We start from the raw sequence: 20,537 nt of genomic DNA, 5'->3' as shown, positions 1-20,537 counted from the left end.
TGTAGTTAATGAGAAAGTAGCAGAAGTACCTCAAAATTGTACTTAAGTGCAATATTTAAGTAAATATACTCATTTACTTTCCACCACTGTCAGGTCTGCATCTCTACCATTTGGCTATTAGGACATCCCATATGGATACCTGGCTTGAAAACTCATGCATTGACATAACAATACAGTGATCACTGCACACGTGTTGGGTTTATTCCCACAGCTGTAGCCTGGACGATGTCCTGCCAGTCCCCACCTCACTGGCCAGGGTTCAGACCACGTAGAGAGCAATTTATTGCCTGGTTAAAGGTCGCACCAGCTGAAGAATAACTGAAATCCAGTAGGGATGATACAGCCTACAATTATTTCTTGTATTCATTTTTTTTCAGTCCTTCCCAGCAGTCTATAGGAGTAAATCCTAATGATGTAATTACATTAGAGAGACCTGGACCGCGATAAGATGCAAGAAATGGATGGATTAGCAAATTAAAAATGATTAGTGAATTTAAGTTTTTGATAAAATCTTCATTCGCCCATTAGGAGACTATGAGCTTCCTTCCTCCAGCAGCTCGCAGTGGTGAACGTTTGCTACAGGTCTGATGGTGCTGAATCTCAAGTCCTGCACGCACAATCCACTGTCACAACAATCCCACTTTTTCTTTACAGTGACTAACATTAGAGAACTGCTGGGTAAACTGTGGTTTAAACGGGCTGTGGCAGAAAAAAACGAAAGCACATTATGACACATTTATCTTGTATTGGTCAATCAGTAACTAGGAGGCACATCACAGTCACATTTACTATTTTATTTTTAAGCTGTGTCCAATTTACAAGCAAGACAAGAAAAGTGTCTCCATAGCAACAAAAAAAGTGATCATTCACTCCGTCTCCTGCTTTAGTTTCTGTATTTAGTACAACTTAGTGCTGTCACATACAGAGCCCGTGCAAACAGCCAACATGTCCACAAGCCTTAACAACAGCTGAGTGAACAAGACACATTTCATCTGATTCATGTCGAACTTCTTCCTCACTCCTCCCGAGCTAGTGTGATTTTTCTTCTTTTTTTTAAAAAGCAACTTCACATCATTTGCAAGCACATGTACATTTACAACCACACTGTTCGTTATGTTATTTAGCGTCACATCACTGTGCACTGTGTGTTTTTACAGCGTCAGGAAACAGAAGCAGAGCTGGCGACGACTTTCCCTGAATCGCCCTCATTCAGACTGAGAGCAGGCCCTGAACCTACACCACCAGCTTTGACATCACTGTCGACCTCAAATAAAAGGTTGCCTTCGCTGTGGCATTAACTTTGAAGACGTACTTGTATGTGTTCAGTTTCTGGATTTATCAGCAGCTCCAACAGACATCATTCAACATTCAATAATGCAGAGTGCAGCTTTTACATCGTAAAACTCAAGGTTAATTTCAGCGACAGCGTGTCTCCTTTCCCTGATCTGTTCCAGTGTTTTCAAAAGGAAATTTGCAGAAATCTGTAGTGTCGAGAAACTGGTGGCCAATCACTGCAAGGCTCACCTCTCAATAGCTGTTTGTGCTCAATCATCGAGGGTGTACTGCAATCAAATGCAAATCATTCACCACAAAAAAACTGTCGAGGCCACACATCTGAACAACCGGGAGAAAACCAAAAGCCAGAGTCCTCAAATGCCCTCGTCTGTACCAGCAAATGTTTAAAGGTCCCTAAACTGACATTTGTCTTTCACCAGACAAATAACATTTGAGATTAGAGATAAAAAACAGGATGACAAACATGCAGCATTAATTTACCAAAAAGCAACCTAAGTTTATTAAGAGACAAGAATGGATGAATGTGGTGTTGGTGGGGTGTCATCGCCAACCTTTCCTCTGCATATTCTGCACTACAGACTTCATATATTACATCATTTGTATTCCCGCTCTTCATCCTCTCGTTGCAGCATCAGCTCCATGGCAGTGTTGCTTGATGTCAATCAAGCGCTGTTCGTTTTCCTTAACTGTGTCCGTCTGGTCAAACTAGTGCTGTTTCCTCCTGAATGAGCATCCTGAGGCAGACAGAGAACATGGATGTTGTGTTTAGTTTTTTTTTTTTGGTTGATTGACTAATTATTGCAGCTCTAAACACATTTTAACAGCACTGTGAACTACATGTAAAGCCTCCAAAATGTCAGCAAAATTGAATCAGCATCTAACAGAGATAATGCAGGAAAAGCTGCATTAGACTGCATCATGTTTAGCTAGGTGTGCCTAATAAACTGGCACCTGAGTTGTTCTGTTCTTGTCACATTTATTGAGAAAAATTAAGACATTAAACTCAGTAAAAAGCCAGTCAATACCACAGGGAAGGGGACTCACTGACAGGCAGTTGTAACAGAAAAGCGAGCACTAAAACTCATGTTGCTTTCTGCCTTTTGCAAAAACTGAATCTCCTCCAAACAAATGTTGTCAGTGCCAACAGTTGCTGCTGCGCCCACAGTAACTCAAAGCTGAGCACACTCACAGGCCCTTGGTTACCACGGCAGCAGAGCCCATGATAGAGTGGGTGGGACAACGAGAGCGTCGGTAAAAACAAACCTTGACCTTAAGCCCAAGCAGTGCACTAACACTGAATACAGTGCGTCAACGTTTCTTCTATGCTCTGACCGCTGAAGCTGCTCTGAAGCATCATGGTCAAACAGCACATTGATCCACGCTGGGACTATTCCCCGCCGGACTCGCTCAGGTGAAATGCAAACAAAAGTCTGAATGGAAAAGCATGTGTGCTCGCAGTTGACGGTGTAGAAACAGATCGACAATGACGAGTTTCCATCACCACTGCAAGAGTCGCTGTATGCCTCAGCTGACACCCTGTTCATGACGGATACAACGAGAGGGCAACACAGAGGCAAAGGTGTGGCGGTCAGTTTGAGGTGTCCTGCAACCTGACATCAACAAAATATTGGGAAATCTTGTGTAAAGTTAAGGTTGGATTATATCAGATTTTATTAATAAATTCTGTCTGTGCTGAGTGTCATTACCAATTTCACCTGTAGGGGGCAAAAAGTGGTTTTCTAGTATTTTGATTAAATACAACTTTGTTTCAGAGAATACACTGTGTGTAGAATATAATTGTACAATAAGTAAGGTATTAAAACAGCCACCCTACAGGCTACAGGGTTAGATAATGATGCAGGTGTTGTGATTTAATGCTTTTGCTTTTGTGTACCTTCTGTAAGGCGAGCTTTCCCTCCTGTGGGCTGGCAGAGGACGGTGGAGCAGCCGACACACAGCACCACAGTCTGAGCGTGACTGAACACTGTGGTGATCTTGTAACAACCTGCAGACAATGTAAACACACACAAATCACTGGATGGTACAAACATGGCACTGTGACACAGAACAGTCGGCTGCCGACACAATAACCGTTGCATAACTGAGTGCGCTCTGATGTTCCTGTGTCCTTGCAGCTGCTTGTGTAAAGGAGTTATTTGAAACTCATTCAACAGACAGACAGTCACAAGTGTCACTGTATGCCTTATTTGACACCCCCAACATTAAGGAAACAATGAAAGGGCAACACTTAAAGGCAAATGTTTTTAATTCAAGTCTTATGTAGATGTGGGGAAAGTACTTCAATTGAGTATTCCATGACAACAATAAAATGCTAAAAATCACAAGCAATTATGGCGAAATCCTGCATTTAAGTATCATTAATGTGGTAATAAGGTTTACTCAGATAGCAAAAATAAAAGTACTGCTTGGATATATTTTCATTATTATTATTATTATTAGCTCAAATGTCCCTCCATTAAGTCTGAAGTCTCAAAGTATCACTACTTTAATATGAGGCTGTAATTAGGCACAGTACTTATGTGTATTTTCTTATTCTACACGTTTTCTTTCTGTTATGTTAAGCTGAGGTTACCTGGACATTTGACATCCATGAAATAGGAATTGGGACACTGGACGAGTCGTTTTTTCTTGTGTCTCCGCTTCTCCTCCTCGGGGCTCGGGTGCAACAGATCCTTTGCAAGCTGAAAGAAAATCACCGACAACAATTTAGATGATTTCCACTTCAGCTCCCATCATCTACACTGTCCTGTGTCACTGTGACAGAGAGATAAATTCACGTTCGCCAACTTAACAACGTGATCGCGGAAGGTAAAGGTCTGAGTATGTACAGCGGGAGCCGCGTGGGCTGCTGCGCTGCGCACGTGTTTCGCCATATTGTGTCTGTTTCCACGTCTTTACGTTTACAATACAGGAACACGAGGGCGTTGAAACCAGCAGAGACAAAACCATTGTTCATATCGTGATAAATTAGCCCAGATAATATACTTTTAAACGACTGATGGCGAGTATGAAAACCGTAGTGGTACTTACTGGCATGTCTGCGTGTCTGGACGCTCACCGGAAGATGACGCTAGTGACGCACCGGAAACTCGTGGCTGACAGGAACAGACGAGACGGAAGTGATGAGATGTAACAGACGGCTCTCAAATACTTTGAGCTGTGCTTTACAGTGGAAAGGTTTGTTTTAGTCTAAATAAATATTGTATTAATAAAAAGTGATTTAAATGTCCTTCATTTTTTTGTATCCACGCTGTTAGATAAGTCTTGGAGAGAAAATAAATAAATAAATAAATTAAGATAAATATGTATCAAATGTCTTGATTTCAAATTAATCTGTACAGACCCTCAATACCTCTTTGAACGAACCAGGAGTGTGAACTATTTACTCCTCTCATTATCCATCAGACCAACAAATCATCGTTTTGTAATAACTGCAGTGAACAGTCATTGCCTGCAGGTGTCACTAAAGCACATGTTTGCAGGACTTCCCTCGCCTGTCGATGGTGCGGGTTATACTGGAGGTGCTGTTTGTTATTGGGTAAGATAAGCTTTATTTACATAGCACATTTATCTACATTTCATGTGACACCTCAGACAGATTGCACTATACTACCGAAAGTAAATAGTCTTGTGTCAACATATTTTGTGTGCTTTAGGTAAACCACATGGTTTTACATGTTCAAATATCAAACATGAGCTGAAAGTTCAGATTTCCACATACTTTGACTCATGCTGTGTATGCTGAGCTTTAGTTTGCTAAACAATATTTTTACTGTAAGTTGTAGATTTTAAGTCATTATGCATAACAGTAAAAAGGCCTTTACAAATTGTTTAAACTACATACCCAGGTCAAAAAGACATATAGGCCTACTTAGACTATTTGAAATAGAATTTAAATATAGAAAAGTCATTACAAGTACACTTTTGTATGTTTGACATATAGTTTTCACAAGTATTACACAAGTATTCTTCTAACTAGATGTCAGCGGTTACTTTTATTCTTTGAAATAAAGAGGGCACGTGAACCAAAGATTGTTTTTTGTTTTGTCTTTCAAGAAAAAATTGGACCTATGTTGTCAAATGACTTTTTGCATATGACTGATCAGCCGTTGTCTGCGGCCAGGTTTACTCGTTCGTGTCCCCTCAGGTGTGTGTTCGTTCTTTGGTCAAACGGCGCCATCGTGTGGTCACACTGGGCGCCTGCAGCTCTGAGCCCCTGCTCCCATGAAGCACTCCCACTCTACGTAGCCTCTCAGCGGATCTGGGATCTGGGCCGACGGCCGAAGTTGAGATCTGGAAGCAGAAGAAAGCCGTGGGCACCCCGGCCCGTTTGTAAACGGGGTGATTCTGACTGAAGGAGGAAAGCGACATGAGTCTCGATTAGATTTGGCGCTGAGGGCTGATCTGCAGTAGACAGTTCAACTTTGGATGGAGTGTATTTCTTTATCCACGCAGTCCAAACAGAGCGCAGAGGCACTGAGGGGGATCGGAATTTACCGGTGACAAGTCTGCGAGCGGAAAAAAGGAAAAGAGGATCCACTCGTTTCATGGAGTAACTTTTAAAACAAAACTTCATTTTCATCGCAATCCAGATCTGAAGAGCGAAGTGGATGAAAAGAGCCTGCAGAAAGCCCAAACTCCAACTCTGAGGAACAGCTCCAGCCATGGCGAAAAAGTATGATTTCCTTTTCAAGCTGTTGCTCATCGGGGACAGCGGAGTGGGCAAGACATGTCTGATCATTCGTTTTGCTGAGGACAATTTCAACTCCACATACATTTCCACCATCGGTACGTTGTTTGGCTTGTAGCCTTCGACATGTCTGCACCAGCTTATGTTTGGCCTGTGTGTAACCAACGTCTGCTGAACGCTGACATTTCATTCTTCCTCTATTTGATGCCCAACACTGTACAGACTGGTTTCTCAGACTGCCTTCATGTCTGAACTGGCCCCTGCTCTCTCTCTCTTTCTTTTTTTTTATTGTCTCTTATCTTTTCTGTCTTTTTCACTCTTGTTGGACGTGTCTCTTCCCTGACCCTGTCTCTCGGATCTCATTCCTCTCACTTGGCTCTCAGAAGGTCCACCCACCCTCATTCCTATCTCTCCTACCATCTCTACGTTCCCAGAGGAATGGTTGGCTTTCTGGCATGCACATTTTTCTTTTTTTTTCCACAGGACAACCCCCCACTCCCCTCCTCTGTCTCCTCGCTGTCTGTCTGTCTGTCTGTCTGTCTGTCAGCTTGTCCATCTGGCAGGAACTATAACAAAACTCAAAGACAGCCTGTCCTGCAGGGCGGTGCGTCTTTCCTTTCTGTCTCTTTGTGGATGGGAGTGCACTGAGGGGTCAGAACCACAGTGGGAATGACCATGAATCGGTCTCCGCCCGTGTGAGGGTGACCTATATATCCTGCAGCGTGGGCGGCTGTGTTTTCAGTTCATATCTGAGGTATTTAATTCACTATCTGTCTGTTTCTGCTCCTTCCCGTCCTCTTGTTGTCTCTCAGGCATCGACTTCAAAGTAAAAACCATTGACGTGGATGGGAAGAAAGTGAAACTACAAGTCTGGTGAGAGGCATCAGTTGCTGGCTTGTGTGGAAATGCTTTGTTTAGGTGAATTTATGCAAGCAGATAATGCCGAGTTGATCCGTTGACTTCCCCTGGCTCCTTTTCCTGAGAGGAAAGAGGAACCTCCCTCTTGTAGTCCAAATCAGGACTTTATGACAGGGTTTACTGTCCAAGTATGCATCACACAGGGCCGCCACAGAGAGTCACCTCATGTCATATAAGCCTGTTGTTGCAGCAACATGAATCCAGCTTGCTTAAGCAGTGTAAAAAGCATATATGTCCTGCATACAGCTCTAACCTCATCTTGATTTTAACTACAGTTTGCTTGGTGTGCATGCATCAGCGCACATTTTCTTACTCTGCACTGTGTGTGCGCGCTTTGTGCAGGGACACAGCAGGGCAGGAGAGGTTCAAGACCATTACGACGGCCTACTACAGAGGAGCCATGGTGAGCGCAGGACGCCTGCAGTACTAGCAGACTGGATAATCAGGCTGACATCACTGCCCCTTTGTGCTCGCTCTGTACCTCTCACCGACTCCTTAAACCCCCTCTCTGTGTCCCTCTCTCTTTGCTGTGTGCCAGGGCATCATCCTGGTGTACGACATCACGGACGAGAAGTCCTTCGAAAACATTCAGAACTGGATGAAGAGCATCAAAGAAGTGAGACTGTTTCCACTCAGCCACAGCTAAGACAACCAGGAAAGACTCAGAGATTGTGATTAGTCATTTGGATGCATGTTAGTCATGAGAATGGGCCTTTACTCACTGCAGCAGCAAGGCAGGAGCATTGTACAAGTGGCGATTTTAAAGCCAAATCACACAAAAAGCACATTTTTTCAAGTCCATGGATCCCTTTATTAAGTGAAAATCAACAACCTAGAATTGCTATAAATACAGATTCAGTGTCAGAACCCGCTGAAGTCGTTTCAGTAAGAATCTGTTGAATGTAGAGACAGTTCTCCTGCACAGTAACTGTCTCTCATGTGCAGTGGAGTCTGGTTGTTTAGACTTTTAAAGATGTCTGCTTTCCTTCACTTTGAGCTCTTCTTCTGCCAAGCAAACGTTCTCTTGGACAAGAACTCGGCTTTGTCTAATCATTAAATGCATTCCCTCTTTCCCAGAATGCATCAGCTGGAGTCAGTCGAATGTTACTAGGTAATAAGTGCGACATCGAAGCAAAGCGGAAGGTCTCCAGGGAGACAGGAGAAAAGGTGAGGTGACCCCAGCAGAAACTTTATTATAGCTCATGTGTTGTATTGGTTTCAGTTTGACACAGTGGTGGTTCTCAACCCCCTAACAGGGGTCACAAAACATCACAGGGGGTCAAGAGACCTTCTTCATTGTAAGAAAAAGAATATATGTGGACTTGTATTTCAGCATTTCATCCTTTCTGTGAGGAAAACTAAAGGATTTTTAAAGTTTAGAAGCCTATTAAGTATGTGACTGTTAAAAAATAAAAAGATACATAATACAGACAGAGATTTGTAGAAAAAGTTTCTAAAAATATCAGCATCTTAATGCAATATTTACAGGAAATAATCCTTTCAAACTTCATCCCAATCATTCATTTTACACAAACTTTTTGCAGTCTTTGTGCTCACTATTCATGTTAATTGTACAGTTTGTCAGTTGTTCTGTACTGTGATTATAATACATTGAATAAAATAGAAATTCATAAAATATGTCACTTAGTCAGGAGTTGTCACTGTACTCAATGATAGAAACAGCGTCCCTAAAGGAAAAGGTTGATAGCAGCTGATTCAGAGAGCAGTGGGTAGACGTGAGATTTGCTGTACCATCATGCAGTGAGTAGTCAAATGTTTCACTGAGATAAAAACACAATGGAAGCGACTTTTTAAATACAGGAGGGAGTGGTTGTTTGAGGAAGGACTCGTTTTTGATTCACCCGCTTCACATTAACTTTAGATAAGAAGCAGGAAGTGATTATTACCCATATCCTGACCTGCTGTAATCAGGTCCGTGTCTGTTGTTGACAGCTGGCGAAAGAGCATGGCATCAGGTTCTTTGAGACCAGTGCAAAGTCCAGCATCAACGTGGAGGAGGTGAGCCAGAACATAACCGCCGACTAACAAAACACTGTCTGCATGCCTCATTAATCTTACCCATATGATACCAACAGTTGAACTTTCATTTTCTCTCACTGTTTGTCTGTTTCCTGTAGTCTTTTCTGTCTTTGGCCCGTGACATACTACAGAAATCCAGCAAGAAACCAGTGAGTCAGACCAGTCTTGTTAAACTAAGTGAAACCAAAGAGAAGCATTTGTTCCTCTCTGAACATAATACTGTATGTTATTTCCTTTCTTTGTCTGCGTTTCCTTGTCTGACAGGGCCCCACGGGTCGAGAGGTGAAAATCACGAGCAGCACAGAGAAAAAATCCTCCAAATGCGTTCTTCTCTAAACAGGACAGCACACACGAGAAAGGGCCATACAAATTTAAGAACACAACAGGTATCACTGGGGAAAGAATACAGCACAGCAGGGTTTCTGTCGCCATCTGGTGGTTAAAAACATCAATTACATACAGGTGCTATACAAAGTGTACTCTGCCAGAAAAGTAAGGTATGGATTTCTCCTTTGAGCTGAAATTTTATTGAGGTGATCGTGCCTGTAATTTCACACTGAACATATCTTCTGCCACATCTCCTGTGACGGTCATGAAAATGGTGCAAAGTGGGCATCCTAGATTTCACCAAGCAGTTCCCGCCATGTGTAGTTAAGATATACATCTGCATTTCCGCCCTGTGTTTCTCTGGCTTATCACCACATGATCACCCGCTGCAATAGTCACTGCTTCATTTCTTATAAATCTTTTTTTGGTTTGATTAGCTGTGTGAAAAAAAACACACTTCTGCTTAATGGAACCATTTGTTATGTGTTGCTTTTAGGAGCTCACTGGCAGAAGAGCAGTTTGATGGGAAGTGTTTTGATTCACACACACACAGCAGGCTTCTTGTTGTAGTCTTTGACGCAACTTTTTTAATATCCTTTTCATCTTTAATTCAAGTTGCCACAGGCATCTCATAGATCCTGTTAGGAGGTTTAAATACTGGGCAGAAATGGTACATTTGTTCAATAATAAGTCATAAAACACAAAGAGTTTGATCACTGAGATGAACTTGTTTCCCCACATTTTCATTGGAACATAAATGTATGGCAGAGATGTCATAGACTGAACACGCAGCTTTAAATGTTGGCTAAACTTCCACATTCATTTTATTGTGTTTATGTTGTGCTTATCCTTTGAGAACTGATGACATGTTTCAGTGGTACACAGTATTTGAATGCATTCAACAGAATCTACAGTATCAGATGCTACTGAGTCTATAGCGTGGACGTTTTCTGGGTCAGTGTGTGAGAAGAAGAATCTGTGAGAAGCTGCCATCATGCTCTCACGTTAATGGATTTAACAAGTTGTGGATGCCGGTCGTATGGAGCTGAATCTGAAACCAGCGCTGGTGATAAACAAGCATTGTTTTAACTGATGAATGGATATAGAATGTGGAAGACAGGAATAGAGATAAGTGCAATATGAGAAGATGAGTGGAGAGATGAAAGAATGATGGATAATGCAAGTGAATGGACAGGATGTGCGCACATGCCCCTCATTTTGAATTGATTTAGTGGGTCTTGCCTTTTATCTGAAGTGCCTGTTAGGTCTCTTTCTAAACACTATCACACATTAGCTACATCTGACATGACAGTTCCCTGTTCAGGCAATTTCAGATCATTAAAGAGGACTCTGACTGTACAGTAGGCGCACATCTGATTCTGACAGACATGCTGTATTTCCTCTATCTACTTTTCATGCATTTCTTTTTAGACCTTCCACGAGACTTTGTATGTAGTTTACAGTCCTGCCGCTTGCTGAATAAAACATGATGAGTTGTGATGTAGTTTGAATCTGTGTGTTGGAACAATAACAGTATGAACCGTAGCTTGAGTTATCAGGACTACTTGTATGTAGCTTGTGCATGATTTTAAAAAATGTTTTTTAAAAAGTCAGTTTGATTTATATAGCCCCAAATCACAAATTTACCTCGAAGCGCTTTACAATCTGTACAATCTGACATCTTCTAACCTCTATTGATCTATTCGTGTTAGGAGAAATATCCCCAAAAAGCCTTAAAGGGGGAAGAAACAAGAAGAAACCTAAGGGCAAGCAGAAACGACCATAGTAGAATCAGAATATTTGATAGATAAATTGCAAACATATGAAGAATATGGATCCAGGAAGGCTTAAATTTTGCGTCCTGAGGGAAGGCGCAGTAAACAGTGGATTCAGCCTACAGCTTTTTGGTCAGTGTTATGATCTGTTTTACTTCTTATTTTGTGTCTTTTAACCCCTCAGATTCATTAGTGTTTGCAGTTTTTAATTATCTTTACCTAAAGCCGGAAACAAAGATCCATTCAAGTAGTGAGGCAGCTTACAAGAGGAGAAGGTGGCTTTGTGTCTCAAGGACACTGGCAGGAAATATGTCCATTGACAGGCACAGCACTGGTTAATAGACAGGCCTTAAATTAGACCAGGCACCTATGGGACACTCTCACTATAGGACCCCCTGCGCCTTCATTTTTAACTGCTATCCTCCTGGTACAGCGGCCAGCACGGCCTCAGTTTCTTTCCCCCCTCGCTGCTGCTGCAGCAGCAGGAGCTGGAGCCCGTCGCTGGGCAACCGCCCCTCCTTTCCAGCATCAGCACCACGACGGTGTGCGCGCGCTCTGCCGCATCTTCAAGTTGCCTGCACGTTCTGCTGCGTGCCTTGTCATCACGCAGGGCAGGTTTGGGTTTGCAAACACGATACATTCTTCTCCCAGTGCCAGAGCTGTACCGAGGAACAGAGGAGAGGACGTGAGGGCAGCGGAGGGAGGGGCGAAGTGAACGAAGAGTCATAGATGAGCTCGGATGGATTTAAACATGTAATCCCGGACATAGGTAGGCTATAAACTATGCTGTTATGCTCGTGTGACGCCTGGTGGGAGGCTGTGAGGTAAACGTCCGGGATACTCTCATACACACAAACACACGGGCTGAACGGGATGCCCGCGTGACTGCAGGGAGGAAAGAGGCGGCGGAGGTGGAGGAGGAGGAGGGGGGGGGGAACTCTAGGTGCCTGTGTGGACCACCGCAAAACCCCCGAGGTGGAGTTGTCAAAGATCGAAACCTGTGAGCAAAGAAACATTCCGGCCCGGCCGCTATTTTTGGTGCAGTTTAAAAAATCGATGGAAGATCTTTATTTCCTGTTCATGTCGAAGTAATTAGTCCCGCTTCCCGAACCAGCCGATGTGATCTTGGCGCTTTGATCTCTTCACCGTCTTTTTCTTTTCCGTGACACGATGAGGACCTAACATAAGGTCGCGGGAGGGGAGCGCACATGTTTCGGATGTTGCTCCTCCTGAGTGGACGCACGGACTGACCGGCTCATGCCATCTCTGCTGGCGGGGGGGAGGGGGTGAAACGACCAGGGATCAGCTGCTTTCTTTGGGATGCTTGAATATTTGCGGCCTGCTCGGGTCTCCAGTTACCGCAATGCCACTGGCGAGAGGAGGGAGAGGTGGAAGGCAGGAGATGGAGAGGCGGGAGAAGCACAAGGCAAATGAGTCTAACACGGATGACTAGGTTGCAAAAAACTATCCCCATTTGTGTGAATGCATTTTAATAAGAGAGCGGACTGGTGTATTGACTGTACTCTATAGGTGGCCTGTGAACTGCATGGGGTGAAATAGACACTGTATTGACTGAAGCTATCTTAGTATCATGGCTGAAACATCCAATGAGGTGAGTACGGTGGCTGTGAGTGTGTAGTGGCTGCTCAATTCTCAACTTTCTGCTGACAAAGTTCTTGGACTCTCTGGACTACAGTGCGCACCATGGGGCATTGCGCAGGAGCTATGGCACCTGCCAGTGGAGAGCTTGGTGCATAATTCTGACAGAGTGGAGTTCTGAAGCCAGCATTTATGTCTCTCCCTCTTCTGCTCTCCTGCACATCTACCCACACAGCTGAGCTTTATTTTATGAACTCAGAGTAAGTGTGAAACTCCTCCCAGCCTCCTCCACACGCGAGCCTAACATGCCATCTCCGTCAGACTCCAGCAGCGTGGCTTCGGCCTCGGGGTCTCGAGGCTGGTCAGACAGCCGCAGGGGCATGTCAGGCCGGGGGCCAGGTGGGGCACGGCTCCTCCTCTACCTGGGGCTGTGCCACCTGGGTTTAGGGGCCATGGTCCTGGCCTTCTCTTTCACCAGCATGGCCTTCACCTCCTCAGCGCGTGTGAGGCAGTCCTGTCCATTCTGGGCCGGCTTCTTTGTAAGTTAAAATCTGACTGGAAACATTTTGCATTGATGTAACAAAAGAGATCCAGAAGAGGGTGATTTCTGCTGTATGTGGTGTCTGCAGGTGGTCGCATCAGGGATAGTTGGAATCATCTCATGGAGGAGGCCTCTGACGCTGGTGGTATGTATATTTCCATCTCACAAGAGGAGCATTCAAGTCTCTTAGCTATAGGTGTAAAACCACATACCATGCAGCAATGCTGGATCACCAGGTTCTTCACTTACGAGTTCTTCCTCTCTGGCTGAATGTTTATCAGTGAAATATCCCTGCCGTAGTCTTCGGTTGGAAGGATAAAACTACGGCACACTCTTGCTCGCGTGGGCCAAGTTTTGTCATCCTGCTCTAAATCCAAACACGGCTCTGTGCTCCCCTGCAGGTGTCACTGTTCATGCTGCTGTCTGCAGTGTGCGTGATCCTCAGTCTGGCCGGCTCCATGCTCTCCTGTCAGAACGCACAGATGGTCAAGTCTATGCTCACCTGCCAGGTACACAACATTATGCAAGTGTTGTCTCCTGCCTCATGCTGAAATGCCCTTCCAGCCAGATGCATGGGGAACGTGCCAGGAATAAGTGTGAATGTGTTTTTACTGTGCAGTTCAGTGCTTCACACCAGTCCTCTGTGTGTAGGTGGAGAACGGTCTGTGTGCGTGTTGCGCGCCCACTCACCCCTGCTCCATCACAGCGGAGGAGACCCTGGTCCTCTACCTGAATGCTGACTGTCACTCAGTCAGACATCAGCTGAAGGTGGGCGGGATGTGTCTATATCCTGGAGACACAAATGATTTCTTTTCGTCGTCCAAGTCGGCCATGAAAGGAAAAGTTTTTAAGGTCTGTCTTAAAACAGTAAAACAGTCAGGCGCTCGTATGGACACTGAAAAAAGTTTTGCTCGCTTTAATCTTTCCACCGGTTCATACTGGCCATTAAATGATTTCAGTGTCCTCAAGTCCTTGTTTTGTGCAAAAATGTATTCAAAGGTTTCTCTGATAATAATATGATGCCTCAGCAGTTTGAGTTAGACAAATAAAGTGGATGTCCTCCATAGTTGGTGCGTTTTAAGACAGCCTTGAAAAACCTCTCCTTTAAATCTGACATATTTCTACCAATAAATAAATAAATATGTTGTCAGATTTAGATTTTCTGAATATGTGTTTCTCCACAGGACCTTTTGTTCAGCGCATGTGGTCTCAGCATTCTCTCCACCATCATCTGTACTCTGTCCACTGTGACCTGCAGTATCCACATATTCTCTCTGGACCTTGTGCACCTGGTGAGTGCGGACACAGCACATTTTACACCAGTCTGGCTCTTTTTTTCCACACAAATGACGAGTACCCAGCAGTGAACTAGACTGCTGCATTCACAGATTAAGGTTTACATTCGAGAACAGACTGTACCAATGTGGACGCCCTTTACATCTGTCCGTTGGACATGTTTCCCTTTGTCCCTGCCTAGCTGGCTCCACATCGCTCTCGCTCAGTCAACCCAGAATGCACTACTCCTCAGGACGCCTTCCTGACCAACATCATGGACTTTGAGGAGTTTGTGCCACCCATCCCTCCGCCCCCCTACTACCCTCCTGAGTACACCTGCAGCTCTGAAACAGATGCTCAGAGGTACCACACACACACACACACACACACACACACACACACACACAGATAGATAGATAGATAGATAGATAGATAGATAGATAGATAGATAGATAGATAGATAGATAGATAGATAGATAGATAGATAGATAGATAGATAGATAGATAGATAGATAGAGTGGAAGGAAATGATTTGTGTGATATTTTTGTATTAAAATCTAGCATCACCTACAACGGCTCCATGGAGAGCCCAGTTCCTCTCTACCCCACTGACTGCCCCCCTCCTTATGAAGCTGTGATTGGACAAAGAGCTGCAAGCCAGGTGAGTGTGTGTTTGTGTGTCTGCGTGTGTGTGTGTGTGTGTGTGTGTGTGTGTGTGTGTGTGTGTGTGTGTGTGTGTCTTACGTGTGATCTAACCACTGCCTATGCTGATCCTTGTGTATGTTGACTGTCAAGGCAACAGTGTTTGACCCGCATGGCACTGAGCTGTCTGGAGAGAGAGGAACTTCTACTGCCTTCAGCGGAGAAGGTGAGAAATCATCACAAGCTCTAATCAGCTTTATTGGTTTACACATACAAGGATTCTGATGTGATAAATTTGAAGTTTCTCGCAATGTTACACACAGAACAAAGCTGAACTGACTGCAGACAAATAGGTAAAACAAATTATTGAATAGATAAATATATATAAAAAGCAACAATGAACAGCAACATACATTTGTGTTGTTTATGTTTCTGTCAATTGTGAACAATAAAAATAGTGCAAACGAATACATATCGAATGGGTAATGTAATAGATTGCATTGTACACATGAAATGGCTGGTTGTGTACAGTATATACATGTAAACATTTCTACTATATATAGTATATACAGTCAATGATAGCAGAGAGCACAACACTGAGGCTGCCGTCTGTGGTATTATAATGTCTACAGTGTGCTGAAAGGAAATCTGGGGATTTGGAGGTTGGACACGGTATCGAAATGAGGAAGTGTTTATTTACACAACAATAACTGCATAAATTAGAACTGTGACACAGCACAGCAACAAGACTTTTTTTAAAGACAGTTATTACTTAGAGTGTTTTAAGGCGGTATAAACAGTTAAACTATCTTCATAATAAATGATTACCTTTTTTCATTAGTGTCCATGGACAGTGGATCTCTGCTCATGTCAGAGATAGTGGACATCCCTGATGATTCCTCCCCCTCTGAGGACTCGTGTCTGATGGAGGTTGGGCTAAGGATCCAGGGTGAGAGGGGCAACAGGGGTGAAGGGGGAGATGGAGGAGATGGAGGGGAGTACATCAGCTTTCGTGGCCCCCCGTCTCAGACACCAGAGAGTCCTCTGGCAGGAGGGCCGAGAGCCAGGCGCTTCCTCAGAGGAGAGAGGTCCAACTCCTGCTCTTCACCCAGCACAGCAACCACCACGTACAGGTGAGGACAAACACACACACACGATTTAATAACATAAGGACTCTACAGTCATTCATCATAGAGAAGGCATATTGGGAAATAAACTCAAGTTAATGCACACGTTGAAATCCAGAATTGAGCCTGTAATATTGCTCTTCCATCTGCTTCTCTTTTGTCCTGCAGGTCTCCAGTATTGCGCCGCCAGGCCATGCTAGCCAGTAGCTGTTCCCAACTGGAAGCAATAGGGGTTTCCGCCTCTCAACAGCGATCCTCCATCCCAGAGTTTCGAGTTCACCCCTCCACTCCCTCACACCAAGGAGCTGCCCCAACCTTCTCTGCTCCTCCCACTTCACCCTCCTCAGCTGCCAGGGAGCAGAGCGGCGGGCAGGGGCACGGACCAGCCCTCCTGGTGCAACCGCTGTACCTCCGACGAAGGGCTGGGGGGAGTGAGAAGGATGGAGAAGGTGTAAGAAGGGACAGCGACGGACTCCTGCGTCTTGTGCGGTCACACAGTGAGCCAGGCCTCGGCTCCTCCACTGACACAGGTAAGTCAGACACGAATATGAGCACATCTCTTGCATTACTAGTTCAGTGTCCATAACCTGTCCCTGTATGTCCTCTTCTCTAGTTGACTTTGGCTCTGGAGGCAGTAAGGTATCTATAGACACAGGTAAGAGTCACCACTGTCTATCTCTCCTTCTCATTTCACCTCTGACAGAGTTCTGATGAGATATAATTCAAAACATTTGCACCTAATGGCCATCATTTATCAAATCCTACTGCAGATTTGAACACTGGAGGAGACAAATCTGTCCTAATGGGCGTGGGATTCATGAAACTCTTCCTCAGCATCTAAATTAGCAGTGATTTGATCACAGATTGATCAATTAGTTTCTGCTGTGGAAACACTAATGTGCCTCACCAGGTCCTCATTTACATTTTATGTTCAAATGATACGTTATGATTGTTGTCATGGAACATAGCACAATATGTGCAGTGGTTACTGGGCTTCACTGGAGGAACTACTGACTTACATTTCAACACAAAATCATGTGCTCTTATTTATTTATTTATTTTTTGATCAAGACAGGAATTAATAAAGACGGATTAAGATCGGATGTAGCACTTCTGGGCCTCTCAGCCACTTTCTGCTGCCTGCTTACGCACAGAGGATTAATGTATTCTGAGCTATTTTGTCAGGACTTAGTCCATGGCTGTTTTGTATTTTCTTATCAACTTCTATCTTTAACTCCTTCCCATGAAGCTCTGCAGGGGAGAGCTGGCATCATGTTTTCTTCTTTTCTCCCTTTTTAATGTAGTTAAGGAGTTGAATTTAGCATTTGAACTTTTGCTTTTAAAAAGTTTATTCAGTATTGTGCTCTTATTTCTAATCAGGACCGCTTGGTCTGACTCTCCCTGAATTTCAACTTAAGCCTTTGAATCCAACAATTAAAGAATGAGAAAATGTACAAACTGACTCCTGATATCTTTCATCTGCTCTCCCCTGGATCAGTTTGGGATTGTAACAGTATTATAACTTGATAAAATATGAAAGTCAAAGTTGCTCTCTTTTTCCCTGACTCCATCTCTCAAAGGTCCATCTTCAGAGGCATGTCTGTTGCCCCGCACCTCTTTGCCTCCTGCAGCGGCGCTGCCAAGGAAAGGCAGCATGAAATCAGCAGCCACAGGCGTGCAGGTCCCCTCCAAACCTCCCACCTCACCACTGCGTTTACCTAAAGACTGCCACCGTTCCCTGGGAGACCTTAAGGTGACTCTGAAAACTGCAGATGGAAAATACAGAAGCAACACTTCCCATAAGTCTAGTGTTTGGCCTTTGTCTTATTTCATCTTCCGATCTTTGCACATTTCCTTCAGGTGACCCGGGGTTTGGTGGCTCGCTTCCTGCAGCGCTCTAAACGCAACCTGTCACCCTCCTCTGAGCATGCTGGGAACACAGCGCAGGGGCCTAAGAGGAGGAGCGGTGCTGAGGGCACCGCCACCCACCACCTGCCCTTGGAACAAGTATGACAGTTCTGAATAAGCTATTTTACTTCCCCCTATCTCCAGACCACTACATCAGCATAGTTCAGCTCCTGCAAGTAATGCCATCTGCTCCTTGTTTAAATTTCTGCTCTATGAAATCATCCTCAGGTGTTGCTGACCCCATGGAACACCAGCCGGGGACAGCCCAACCACCCCCCCCATCACCCTCATCGCCGTGGGCACCACCATTCCCACAGTGACAGTCGACACAACCGGCACCATGGAACTCGGGTACCAGAGGGGATCCACCTGCGCAGTTGTGGAGACTTGAGCTCCTCCTCTGCGTCACTACGCCGATTGGTGACACCCCATCCACCACATGGGTCATCAGGAGCTCTCTACTCAGAGTCTGCACTGTGAGGAGGAGGGTGAAGGAGGAAGATAGGAGGCATGCGAGTTGTAAGGAAAGGTTGTATGGAAGATGGGGATGGGAGGAAATCAGGCAGTTTAGTGGAGGTATCTGACAGTCTTCCCTCCTTTTCCACTTTGTCACCTCTGTTTCCTGAAGCCAGCTGAGCAAATGGCCTTATTCTGTGGTGCTCTTCGTCACTCGGAACATCAGCCTCGAGATAACACTCTTTCACTGTTCAACACCAGTGAAACGGTCACTAGATACTTATTTCTGGGCAGCGTTTCAGACAACAACCAGAGGCATCTTTTCTGCTATATTCTCCTCTCCCTCTCTCAATACTCATCTGGAAACATCTGTTCCTCAACTGAACTCGAGACAGACCTCAACGAGCATTCATGCTACAAGACGCACTTACATGTGCATTCAGTCAGTTACATAATTATGGGTTGCAATATGCTTCTGGCCATTTTGTACATTGCTATTCATCCACAGGATCGCTCAGGTGAGGTGATCATGAAAATCCTTATTTTGTCTTCCATTGATTAAAAAAAAATGCATCTCGATAAACATAATTAATGAGTACTATGTAAGATAAACAGATGAGGTTGCACATGAGGACAAACGCTCTCACATGGAAAACCCTTAACTGAGTTGCTAATTTTGCCTCTTTTTTTTTTGCAATTCGGATTCCCACTTTCTCCACGCCTTCCCACCTCCGCATTGGCTTAAAAAAAAAGGCAGCCAGCATTTTTAACACTGACATTACTGCACGCCACAGACACATGCTCAGCCTTTGAAATGTATTATCTGTGGGTGGCCCCTGGACACGTTGGTTTGATTTGCATATGTGCATGTTTTTGCTACAGTCTCCCAAATACAGCAGGAACCTTGTGCATTCAACCCTGACTGTCTGTGTAACTAAGTAACATGTCCTCAGAATGTCTTTATCTGCATGTTTTGACAATGCTTCTTACTTTTTTTCCTCTTGCACCCAAGACCTATGATAGTAGCCATTTGAAATGTGTTTGTGTTAATAGGTAGCTGAAGGTGAAGGTCAGAGTCAAAGATGCGCAATGCTCCCGAAGTTTTCTGCCAGATGGCTCCAAACATGCCTCTGCATCCTAATTTGATTTTGATAGGTTTTGAAATTGTTTCAAGCGCACAGGTATATCTGTGACACTGGCTAAAGCGGCCTGATCCTGTAAGATAAAGAAGTGTGAATTGCACTGCGACTCTGATGACAGGAAGAGTCTCTTGCAATAAATGTACAGACAAATTTGTTACAAGGTTGAGCACACTATGTGTTGGCACGGGTTCTCTTGTGGATGGGTGGTTAAATTAAAAAAAAAAAGTCTTACTGTTGACAGTCCAGTGACAGTGAACGTAGATGCGCCTGGCAGCTCTGGATACTGGATTTTGAAGGGTATCAATATTTGTGTCAGATTGAAGTTTTTTCTTTGGAAAGTCTTTTTTGGTGCGCTCACTAAGTGATGATATTGATTCCATATCGGTAAAAGGCACATTTTGGATACACTCATATGTCTGTAACTAATTTTAAAAATTTACACGCATACACACCCCCTTATTAAGGCACTGAGCTGTATTTCTACCTCCTGTCTTGCATAAAACATTATTTATTTGAAGAAATGTATATCTGTATGGCAGGCTTAACAGGATAGAGCCTTGAAACCTGAATAATAAATGTATCTAAATATGACACCTATTCCAGATTTTAAATGCAGTGTCAATGGCAAAACTTTCAATGCAAGTTATGTATTTCAAAATATGAAATAAATGATAGACATCAAATAAAAATACCTACGTTGATGTTTTGTACATATTATGAAGAACAAAATACCAAACTATATTGTAAGGTTAGTATTCTTTGTTTAATCTTTCAATTCAA

At 44.0% G+C, this 20,537-nt stretch overlaps 3 protein-coding genes and 1 non-coding gene across 4 annotated transcripts; 2 read left to right on the top strand and 2 right to left on the bottom strand.

Moving 5' to 3' along the window:
• Positions 1 to 727: 727 nt before the first annotated feature.
• On the bottom strand, positions 728 to 4,410 carry rps27.2 (ribosomal protein S27, isoform 2). The gene is made up of 4 exons (XM_070967088.1): positions 4,348 to 4,410; positions 3,890 to 3,998; positions 3,191 to 3,301; positions 728 to 2,030 (listed from the first exon to the last, which is right to left on the bottom strand). Exons 1-4 carry the CDS (start codon positions 4,351 to 4,353, stop codon positions 2,002 to 2,004), a joined length of 255 nt encoding a protein of 84 aa, XP_070823189.1. The 5' UTR covers positions 4,354 to 4,410; the 3' UTR covers positions 728 to 2,001.
• Positions 3,418 to 3,553, bottom strand: LOC139334537 (small nucleolar RNA SNORA13). The gene has a single exon (XR_011602380.1). It is a non-coding gene; the product is annotated as a small nucleolar RNA SNORA13 (small nucleolar RNA).
• Positions 4,411 to 5,464: 1,054 nt separating the features above from the next.
• On the top strand, positions 5,465 to 10,796 carry rab13 (RAB13, member RAS oncogene family). Its single transcript, XM_070967107.1, has 8 exons — positions 5,465 to 6,105; positions 6,820 to 6,880; positions 7,268 to 7,328; positions 7,464 to 7,541; positions 8,003 to 8,092; positions 8,879 to 8,944; positions 9,064 to 9,114; positions 9,230 to 10,796. Exons 1-8 carry the CDS (start codon positions 5,982 to 5,984, stop codon positions 9,299 to 9,301), a joined length of 603 nt encoding a protein of 200 aa, XP_070823208.1. The 5' UTR covers positions 5,465 to 5,981; the 3' UTR covers positions 9,302 to 10,796.
• Positions 10,797 to 11,668: 872 nt separating this feature from the next.
• Positions 11,669 to 20,457, top strand: fam189b (family with sequence similarity 189 member B). The gene is made up of 14 exons (XM_070966127.1): positions 11,669 to 13,205; positions 13,296 to 13,352; positions 13,609 to 13,716; positions 13,859 to 13,975; positions 14,392 to 14,499; positions 14,685 to 14,845; positions 15,044 to 15,143; positions 15,278 to 15,350; positions 15,966 to 16,257; positions 16,420 to 16,781; positions 16,865 to 16,906; positions 17,832 to 18,004; positions 18,112 to 18,258; positions 18,388 to 20,457. Exons 1-14 carry the CDS (start codon positions 12,972 to 12,974, stop codon positions 18,637 to 18,639), a joined length of 2,226 nt encoding a protein of 741 aa, XP_070822228.1. The 5' UTR covers positions 11,669 to 12,971; the 3' UTR covers positions 18,640 to 20,457.
• Positions 20,458 to 20,537: the final 80 nt, after the last annotated feature.

The sequence above is a fragment of the Chaetodon trifascialis genome, chromosome 7, assembly GCF_039877785.1.
Source record: "Chaetodon trifascialis isolate fChaTrf1 chromosome 7, fChaTrf1.hap1, whole genome shotgun sequence".
NCBI lineage: Eukaryota > Metazoa > Chordata > Actinopteri > Chaetodontiformes > Chaetodontidae > Chaetodon > Chaetodon trifascialis.
This window is presented reverse-complemented; position numbering and strand designations above follow the sequence as displayed.